The sequence below is a fragment of the Epinephelus moara genome, chromosome 21 (genome assembly GCF_006386435.1).
Source record: "Epinephelus moara isolate mb chromosome 21, YSFRI_EMoa_1.0, whole genome shotgun sequence".
In the NCBI taxonomy this organism is placed as follows: domain Eukaryota; kingdom Metazoa; phylum Chordata; class Actinopteri; order Perciformes; family Serranidae; genus Epinephelus; species Epinephelus moara.
The window spans coordinates 15,247,246-15,257,500 of record NC_065526.1 but is presented as its reverse complement, the minus strand read 5'-3'; the positions used below and the strand labels follow the sequence as shown (position 1 = coordinate 15,257,500).

Here is a 10,255-nt window from a genome sequence, read left to right as displayed (position 1 = left end):
AAAACTAAACTATGAATTATGTAAAAACTTTTTTCTCTTCCTTTCTTCTTTTTCTTCTTCTATGTTTTTCTTCTTAAATTGAGGGGTCTGTTGTTTAAGCCAGTGGCTTCCTGACCTCTACTGATGCTTTTTTTTTTTTAACTATCTGGATTTTATGCAATAGTATGCACTTGCAAATTTAAAAAGAAGAAGAAAACCAAATTGAAGGGAAAAGAGAGAAGTCATCATATGCATGTCACCTGCAGCTCCTCAGTCTGTTGTTGTACTGTAATACAAGTACCAGTGAAACATGTCATACATACCATCCTTTCACTCAATGTCAATAGACGACTGGATGCATGTAAAGGTAAAGAGAAATTCAGAAATAAAAGGCAAAGATACAGCTATAAAATAAATGAATAAATAAATGTACCAAGGAAAAAAACTCTACAGTATGTAGCGCCCTGTGGCTGAGAGCAGCAGCATCCTGCTGGGCTCAGTCTACACAGTGCATCTGCCACAAAGACCCCCACCGGTGAAATCCCCTCTCCCACCGCCAACTGGGACACACGTCTGATGTTCACCTCTGGGCTGGAAAACACCACAGCAGGACAGCAGCATCTGCTTTAAATACACACACACCTCACCTGTGTGTTTTTACGAAGCATAAAGACACCTTAATGTTCATCTCCACTTAACACATTTATAAAGATCTGTAACACCTGTTTCTCTGAAGACATGCAAGTTTCAGTAGCTGTCATTTTGCTCAGTTTGAATATATATGGAGGTTGTTACTAATGACACAAAATCATTCATTCAGCAGCTTGTGAGGTGTGAGGTGAGAACATAACACTATTACAGTGTTTTGCATGTTTATTAGCAAAAAAAGCAACATTTAAATTGTATTTGAAGGAGCAAGAGAAGCACGGTTGTGTAGTTAAATCCATAATATTCATCTTTCTAATACACAGCATATGTCTCCCTAACACAGGCTTACACACAGGGACACAAATGCACAGCGGTTCATTGGCTAATTCAATAATAAAGCAGACAGCCGGTGGAGTCTATAGACAGGCAGAATGGAGAGTAACTCATCTCTAACAGTCTGCCGTCTCCTGAGTGTTAAAACATGTAAATTTATGTAAGAGCCCATAGGAAACACATATTTACAATACGTTTAGGTAATCACAAGATGTGCGAGGAGGCATTCAAGGCCCTGGAGACGAAAGCAGTCAATACAAAAATAGTTTTTATGTGTCATTAATTCCCTCTGCATTCCCAGATACATCCCCCTTTTACCGCAGTAATACAGTAATCACTCACAATCGCACAGGAAATTATCTGCACTCATCTGTGGAATAAAAAAGCGGAGGGGCAAAACAGGGCGAGACGTCCCATTTTAGCTCTCTGCTGCCTCTTTAATGTTCATCTGGGAGCCGCATGGCTGCCGTCCATCCCTGCACGGGGATGGGAGTCGGCTCCTGCACTTGGAGCAGCTTAATGACAGTGGGTATGGATGGTGGACTCGTTAGACACACACACACACACACACCTTTTTCACGCTACATTGCCTGGCCAGGACAACATAAAGGGTCATCGGCGGTGTGATGGTAAAAAGAGGCACCTCTGCGCTCACATTAGGCAGTGATAAGAGGAAACATTTCACCTCTGAGTGATGTCAATGCAAAACGGAGTCAATCCAGCTATTATAATGAAAGTTGCACAGATTCAGATGTGAGAAGCCAAATGGTCAAATAAGTCATTACCTGCCTGTTCATTACGGCCGCCTTCCGCACATATCGCGTTATTAGGCAAAGCTATCAAACCTGATGAATAACCATAGAACAAGCCAAACCCATTTCCAGTGGAGAGTTAAAGAGAGCAGGTAATTCTGATGGAAATGCGTGTTTCAGTAATGTGATCTCTGAGGACCTCCGTACTGGAGCTCCTGTCAACATATAACCTCTACAGACACATCCTCAGTGTCCTCTAGTGGGAGCAGAGTACACTGTACAGGATGCTGCTAATCTTTAGCTACTGTTGCCACCTACAGGAGGGAAATACAACTACAGTTAAAGAGACACTGCAAAGCTGGTTTAGTCCAAAATATATTTTAAAATCAGGGTTTAAAAAGGTAACTTTTAAACATGGACCCTACAGGCCGCAATGGAAACACTTTGGGAATTGGTGCAATGTGAATTTACATCCACCATAAGTGCTTGTTTTTGCCACTGTCAGGCTCGGATTGTTATTCAAAGTGTCTGACAACATTATGGAAAGGATCCCTACAGAGACAGACCTTTTTGTTTAACTGGAAACAGCTCCAAATTCCTCATTATCAAACCCACCATTTGAATTCATTAACAGTCATTGTAGCGTGTATAGAGCCAGCTTATGTTCACATCTAACTGGGTGTATTAAGGGTTTATTTCAAACAAACTAGAGCTGGTGATTGCTGGAACACTGGAAAGACAAACCAAGATGGCTTTTGTGAGTTTTATTTTGTGTCTTTCAACGCTGAATGAAGTGTGCTTTACAATGACAGTCACAGGAGGATATTTTATACAAGACAAACTTAAAGGGTAACTCTGGTATTTTTCAACCTGGACCCTATTTTCCGATGTTTTTGTGTCTAAGTGAGTAATGGGAAAAAAAGTTTTTGAAAATGGTGCAGTATTGAGCGAGAGCGCTGCAGCCGGCAGATGTGAAACAGCCTGCAGTGTAACCACTTGGGGCATTTGATCACCATCAATGTGCATCCATTAAAGTACTTGATTTTGCCACTGACAGGCTCAGATTGTTTTCTTAAGTGTCTGACAACATTATGGAAGGATCCCTAAAGAGATAGACCTTTTTGTTAAAGCCCCAAATTACTTTTGCCAAACCCACCAGACTCATTTAAATAAACAGTAATTTTATCATTGTAACACACAGTTCATTTTAAGCCGACAGAAACAAAATAAAACTCACAAAAACTGTCTTGGTCCATCTTTACACTGGTCCAACATTTACCAACTCTGTTTTGGTTGAAATAAACCCTAAATTCACCCAGTTAGATGTGAAAACATGCTGGCTCTATACATGCTAAAATTACTCTTTATTTAAATGTAGTTTGGTGGGTTTGGCTATGGTGATTTCAGGGCTGTTTCTGGTTAAACAAAAAGGATCTTACTCTTTCACAAAAGGTCTATCTCTGTAGGGATCCTTTCCATAATGTTGTCAGACACTTACAATAACAGTGTGAGCCTGTCAGTGGCAAAAACAAACACTTAAAGTGGATGTAAATTGATGTTGCACCAATGTCCCGAGTGTTTATATTGCAGCCTGTTTACTGCAGTGATCTTGCTTCATACTGGACCAAGCTCCATTAGTCACTGTGACACAAAAACACAACAGCCTGAGCCTGTCAGTTTCAAAAACAAGCACTTTTATTGGACGTAAACTGACGATGCACAATTATCCATCAATATAACACTACAACCTGTTTCGCTCAACACTATAATCAGTTTCAAAAATATTGTGGTCTACATTACTCACACAGACACAGGCTGAAAAATACTGAATACTCTAAATTGAACAGGCCATCATTGTTGGTTGAGTCCAAAAGTCTGCTTTAAAAAAAAAATGTAGTTCAGTGCTGTCCACACACAGTAATGTCACAGTCCAGGTCCTCCAACCGGATTCTTTGCGTTTTCTGTCACATTCTGTCGTCCAATGTTTCAACAGTCCTTCACCACGATGAAAACATCTCCTTCAACTGTGCTCCAACACTTACAGTTTATATATAGAAACGAGGATCATCTCATTAGTCCATAAAGCAGTAAAAAAAGTCATTCAAATGTCCAAAAGCTTTCAGGCAAAGCTGTCCATCAGTCCACACAGTCTATGTGAGCCTCCTCAGCTTGCACATGTAGATGGGGCCAAAGTTAGCGGCTAAGTGCGGGACGACCATCTCACCCAGGTGAAGGTCGGGGGCGAAGTGAAAGGTTTTCCTAAACATGTGTGTGAGGGGTCGCAGATCAACAACCTGAATGTATATATCACCAGCACAAGGGAGGGAAAGGGAGAATAAAAAGGTGAAATTATGTGTTGTAATTTGGTTTCATATATTTATATTAAGAAAGACCTGATATTCCAGAGATAACTCAGGTTCACTGGTAACACCTCAGGGGTTCTCTTACAGAGAAAAGTATTTGCCAAAGTATTATTTAGATCGTCCATCTGTGTTTTTATTAATTTGTCATTACGATCAGATAAGCCAAAAGTAATTTGTGAACTAGGTGCTTTTTTTTAAGAATGTCCTTCCTCTGTTTAAGTAACACTGGTTGTACTTTAGCCACACAGTGTGCCATTGTTTTGTTATTGTCTGCAATGCCTGCTCTCCATACCGTGTGATATGGTCATGAGTCAAATAAATGAAATGAAAATGTTATTCACTTCTCTAGTAAACAGGACTAACCTTCGATATGACTTGGCAATGGGAGACATGTCTAATCTGCTCAGCTCATAGAACCCTTGGGTTCAGCTGTGAGCCAGAAAGCTAACGTTAGCAAGATACACAGTCAATAACACTGTACAGAATCAGAATTCAGAATTAAAGAAAGAAGAAAGAAGAAGTATGTAGAAATAAAAAGATAAAACTATGTGCATCATGCTTCAATTTTCACACCTGTATGTGAAATATTTAAAAATAAAATATGTGTAATATGCCGAGTATGTACTTCGTGTTAAAAATATGTTCCTTATGCAACATTGCAATGTATAAAACTAGTATGTAAAGTTATAAAATAAAGTTTTGTAAATGAAATATGTGCATCATCATCATCATAGTGTTTCTGTCGGCCACAGCCTGAAGTTGAATAGTTATGAGATGATCACTGATGTGATACAGAGTTCAGAGGGCCAGTTTGTGTGTTACAGTCTCCATCCTGTGGTGCTCAGAGGACGAGGCACTGAAGGACTACACTCAGTGCTGGATATGAATTATAAAAAAAGGCCTTGGCTGCATCCCTATTGCTATGGTTACTCATAATAGATACAGGCTGATATGATTATGCAGTCAGCACATTCATTTAGAACAGTAAACAGACAGCTGCACCAAAACTATTTAGTAGGTGTCCGTCATTAGGTTTTAATGGACACCCTGCAGCCTATCAGAATCGAGCATTCACTCAGACCATGGTATAATCTCTGATATATCGTTGACACTGACAGTGTGTGTGTGTGTGTGTGTGTGTCTGACCTGAAGGTTTATGCCGTGGTTCTCCCGAGCCAAGTGGACGGCCTGCTCCACCACACCCAGGTTCTGGATTTGAGACAGTGTGCATGTGGAGTAGAGGATCTCCCCACCTGGACAAGCTGCTTCGATTCCTGCCCTGCACGATGAAGATGAAGAGAGGGTGTGTTCACTTCATCAAGAATAATCATGTTCACTTGTAGCTCTGCTGTACATTGATGTGACAAATGTAACTACATAAATAACTACACTATATTTTTATTTTCACCAAAACTTACAGCAACAGCTCCAGCTGCAGCTGCGGCAGCCTTCGTCTCTCGCCGGTCCTGCTCTTACTAAATATATTGTTGTCGTCCTCCATCAGTGAGTGTCTGTCTGTGGTGCAGGGGACGTCAACAAGGACCTGAAGACAGAGAGGAAACCAGGAGGTGGACAAAGTGCTGCTATTTGGATAATCACTGAAACATAATTATACCACACTGGCTTACTCTGTCAAAAGTGTTCCTTTCGATTTCCCCCCACTTGGTGCCATCGAAGGAGGTGATGCGCAGTTTGCCATCTGTCAAAAACGGCTTAGGTATGTAGCTGTGCAGCACTTTTCTCAGTCGTAACGTCCGAGACACTGAGCTGTCATTTACACACAAGAAACCTTTAACACAGACGATGGAGGGTTACCTACATCTGACAGACAGAACAACATTACATGGTGTCACAGAAAGATGAGAGCAGTCCTCTTACCTACAGACTGGCTCTGAAGCAAAGCCAGGGTTTTGCCTCCCGGAGCAGCGCAGAGGTCAAGCACATTGTGACCTTCTCGGACATCCAGCGCAAGACAAGGCAGCACAGACGCTGCGTCCATCAGGTAGTAACTCAACAACCCAAATATGTCGGGCCTTTAGGGGACACAAGGACAAGGACAAGGAATCAAACTTTAAACACTTCAGTTAATAATTGCCACATTTCTTATTTGAAGGAGAGCACTGTCTTCGAAATGTTGGACCACTTTGACTTACTAAACCACTTTTAAACTAAATATATAAACACTAAAAAATATGATCAACTTATCAACTTAAAATCTACCAGGCTTGAAAAAGGATTTTAAAACAGGGCTAATGTCTGTGTTTTCTGATAACTAACAGCTGAAGCAAATATTAAGACCCAGAGTTCACACATCAAAATATTTTTGATTTTGAATTTTTGTCCAACAATAGATGAGCTCACCTAGCAGGCTTGAATCTTGTGATATTCCCTCTTGGAAACACAAAGCACTTGATGTTCGGACTGAGCTGCAGAGGAGAAAGCTGCTGACTAACAGTGTCAGACTTCTTCAAAGAAACACCACCAGATCCCTCCTCGGCTGCAACCTCAGATTCTCGCTCCAAGCACGGCTGAGCTGCAGAAACAAAGAGGAATATTAAATTTGCTTGATATAGCATTAGCAGGTAGAGTGAGCCTTGGGAAATCCACACCTACCCACTGTATCTGTGTCACTGGGGAAGTCTCTGCATCCCTGGGCTTCCAGGTCCGCCAGAACTGCATTATCGGAGAAATGATTGATCAGGGCTCCGTATTTCCTCTCTGACAGCAAGGCGACTCGGACTGATGGCCACAGCGGCCCCAGCTGGGGGCCGTAGGTGGCATCAAAGTGCTGCAGGGCCAGACTGGTGGGAGGGTGCTTGGTACGTGTGGTGGCCTGTTGGCAAAGGAAGAGAAAGTATTTAGTTCCTTTATCTACGTAAAAATACTAATACCACACTGTGATAATACTCTGTTACAAGTTAAAGTCCTGTGTCAAATATGTTACTGAAGTAAAAGGAGGAATAACTTGGAAAATGTTCTTAGGGTATTAGAAAAATTTGAAAAATAAGATTAGATTAAATTTTTATGCATAGATCTTGATTCGTAAAGTAACTAGTAGCTAAAGCTTTCAGATAAATGTAGTAAAGTAAAAAGTACAATAATCCCCACAGTATGTTGTGGAGTAAAAGTATAAAGTAGCAATAAAACAAAGGTCTCATATAAAGTGCAAGTTCCTCAAATTTGTACTTGAGTCAGTGGCGTATGGTGGTTAGGACGAGCCCCGGAGCACATTATTACGATGGGCTCCAGTGCAAGATTTGACTGTCTTTATTTATGCCCCTGACTTGAGTACAGAACTAAAGCAAATGTGCATAGTTACAGCCCACCGCTGCCTGTCAGGTAGCAGGGAGGTCAAACCAGTGATTTTAAATGTTTACTTGCATTGATGCTCTCTCTGTTGTTTCTATGTGAGTCAGATTAGTTAAGTGAAACATCTGCATTTAAGGGCAGGACTTGAAAGTGCAGGGGCCATGGGTAACTCAAAGACCATGTCAGTGTACAGTTTTATATTTATCAATGCAAATTCTACTAAAAAGATATACATCTTATTACACTGTACGTTATGCGAGTTCAACAAGTTCATGTATGTTGTGTACTTGACAATTTCATTAGTGCACCGTGTCTGCCATACTGTCATTTATTGTCACACCACTTTTAAATTTAAGGGGCTAACATTTTCGGTCCAGCTCTCGTCTATTACATTTACACGGCCTTAACAGTTAGTTTCCAAATGTGAAACCTATTTATGAATATTTAACGTTACTCGATTTTACTGTGTGGCTACACATTCTGTTCCGCTCCAAACATAAAGGTCGTTGACACGTCTGAGGATGAAGTTGTTTTACAGTTAGCGGCCATTATCAACTGCTTTATTTGTTAATAAATTGACAACATACCCATTTCTGCTTCATTCGGTTTCGTCTTGGCGTGAAACACCTTAAATCTTTAACTTTCCTCAGCAGGAGCCTGCTGTCCAAGAGCAGCGCCATCTTGTTGTGCGCTAGGTATTCGGTCCGTCTTCGCTCCTACACCCGAAACAAACGTTCCGAATGCATTGCCCATGTGTGGGCGGGCCTTACTCAAAATCCAAGTCGATGATTGGCTTAGAGCAAGTTGAGTAATCACCCGTAACCAATAGGAAACTACGTCCGGTGATCCTTCTAGTTGTTTCCTGCGCGTGAACGACCTCACGTCCTCAACGAAAAGCAGCGCCGCTGTCGAGCTGTCCTCTGTCGGGGTTTTTGGGCGAATTTCAGAGCTGTAATCATGGTTTTTGAGCGGAAGATGATCACTTACGACGACCCCGACGACGAGGTACTGAAAAAGACTTTTATTTGTATTTTTAGCCGCTTTTTTTTGTGTGTGTTTGCCTATGTTACTCAACTCTGCTGGTCTGTTCAGCGGTGTAACGTTAACGAGTGTCGTGTCCTCCTTTCACCTGGAGTATCAAGCGTGGACGGCTGCTTAAATTATAAAACTGTACATTAGTCTATTTTTTTACATATATTTCCGCAGTTTTGCTGCGGTAGGTCCAGAGTACGTCTCAAATATATAAGAGTTAACACAGGTGGTTGCTATTGGTTATTTGGATGTTCATCACTCAGTATAGCTACAAAACTATAGATACTCCTCAAACCTAAAACATGTGCTACTGTACTAAGTGTTTTACTTGTATGATTTAAAAAAAAATATAATTATTCAGACCAAAGTAATTAAATGTTCATTACTGATCAGGAGGAAGATGCCCCAGCTGAGGAAGAAGAGGGGGGAGAGGGGGGAGAGGAGGAAGAGGAGGAAGAGGAAGAAGAGGAAGACATGGTGGTAAGTTTGCTCTTCATATAACGGATGAATATCTTTGAGTACAACCCAAGCACTCACCTGCCATCACACTCAAAAGTCTCAGAAATAAACTACAGAAATGTTTAAAGTATAGACATTAGTCACCTTAAATAACTGTATAGGTATTGACAGATATTTAAAGGTCACATATTAGAAAAAGTCAAATATCCAGGTCTTTATTTTTATTATAAAGTAGGTAGGAACTATGTAAATACAGGGAAGGTATCAAAATGCTTCATCCACAGTCCGTATTCAGAAACGGTGCCCTTAAACGAGCTGTTAGGATGTCCATGAAGTTATGATGTCACAACTGTACCATATGGTAAAAAAAAAGATTTCCACACACTTGCATCTATGCAGTGTTTCACTTTATTTGTTAAGCTTACAGTCTGCTTGACCTTCGTCAGAGCACACAAAGGTCAAGTAAACCGAAAGATTAACAAATAAAGTGAAACACTGCATAGATGCAAGTGTGCGGAATTTTTTTTAATTTTATACCGTTTTGGACTCATTGATGTTTTTCAGCACCTTGTCAAGACTGAGCTGGTGGAGCAGTAGCTAGTCTGCATAACTATACCATATAAAAGTAGAAAGTGCCACAACAGTGCCGTTACAGTCATTGCCCTGCTTCGGTGACTGTGCAAAGATGCCCAGAGCAATGATAGTGAAGACCTGGAAACACTGATCAATCAGAGCAAACTGGGCTTTTACGAGAGTTGGGGCTTAAAAACAGGTGCTACAACTGAGTGTTACAGGGTGAATCCGTGTATATTCAGGCAGACAGTATGAGCAAAATAAAGTGTATTTTGAACGTCAAAGCATGTTAATATGTTCTAGTTAAAAAGCAGTTGAAAATGAGCATGATAAGGGACCTTTAAGGACAGAAATGAGCGAAATAAAAAAAGGCCAACATGGTGGGCAGAGAAGACACAAGCTCACATTCAAGTTATGTGATAATTAGGTTTGTATATTCCGCTATAAGACAGTACAGAATCTGACTTTTTCCATACATACATCACTGTACAGCCATGGCCAAAAGTTCTGAGAATTACACTAGTATTGGTTTTTACAAAGTTTGCTGCTTCAGTGTTTTTAGATCTTTTTGTCAGATGTTACTATAATATACTGAAGTATAATTACAAGCATTTCATAAGGGTCAAAGGCTTTTATTGACAATTACAGTAAGTTTATGCAAAGAGTCAATATTTGCAATGTTGACCCTTCTTTTTCAAGACCTCTGCAATTCGCCCTGGCATGCTGTCAATCAACTTCTGGGCCACATCCTGACTGATGGTAGCCCATTCTTGCATAATCAATGCTTGGAGTTTGTCAGAATTTGTG

General features: G+C 40.7%; 2 protein-coding genes across 2 annotated transcripts in view; one reads left to right on the top strand and one right to left on the bottom strand.

The window, feature by feature from the left end:
* Positions 1-3,385: 3,385 nt before the first annotated feature.
* On the bottom strand, positions 3,386-8,109 carry nsun4 (NOP2/Sun RNA methyltransferase 4). The gene is made up of 8 exons (XM_050074704.1): positions 7,972-8,109; positions 6,689-6,908; positions 6,437-6,608; positions 5,954-6,108; positions 5,704-5,864; positions 5,494-5,618; positions 5,222-5,354; positions 3,386-4,006 (listed from the first exon to the last, which is right to left on the bottom strand). Exons 1-8 carry the CDS (start codon positions 8,062-8,064, stop codon positions 3,863-3,865), a joined length of 1,203 nt encoding a protein of 400 aa, XP_049930661.1. The 5' UTR covers positions 8,065-8,109; the 3' UTR covers positions 3,386-3,862.
* A 130-nt stretch (positions 8,110-8,239) lies between these two features.
* Positions 8,240-10,255, top strand: part of LOC126408921 (cytochrome b-c1 complex subunit 6, mitochondrial-like) — a 4,426-nt gene continuing 2,410 nt past the window's right edge. Inside the window, exons 1-2 of the mRNA XM_050074717.1 lie at positions 8,240-8,389; positions 8,810-8,896. Coding sequence (XP_049930674.1) covers positions 8,342-8,389; positions 8,810-8,896 — 135 coding nt within the window. The 5' untranslated portion in view covers positions 8,240-8,341. The remainder of the gene's footprint in view (positions 8,390-8,809; positions 8,897-10,255) is intronic.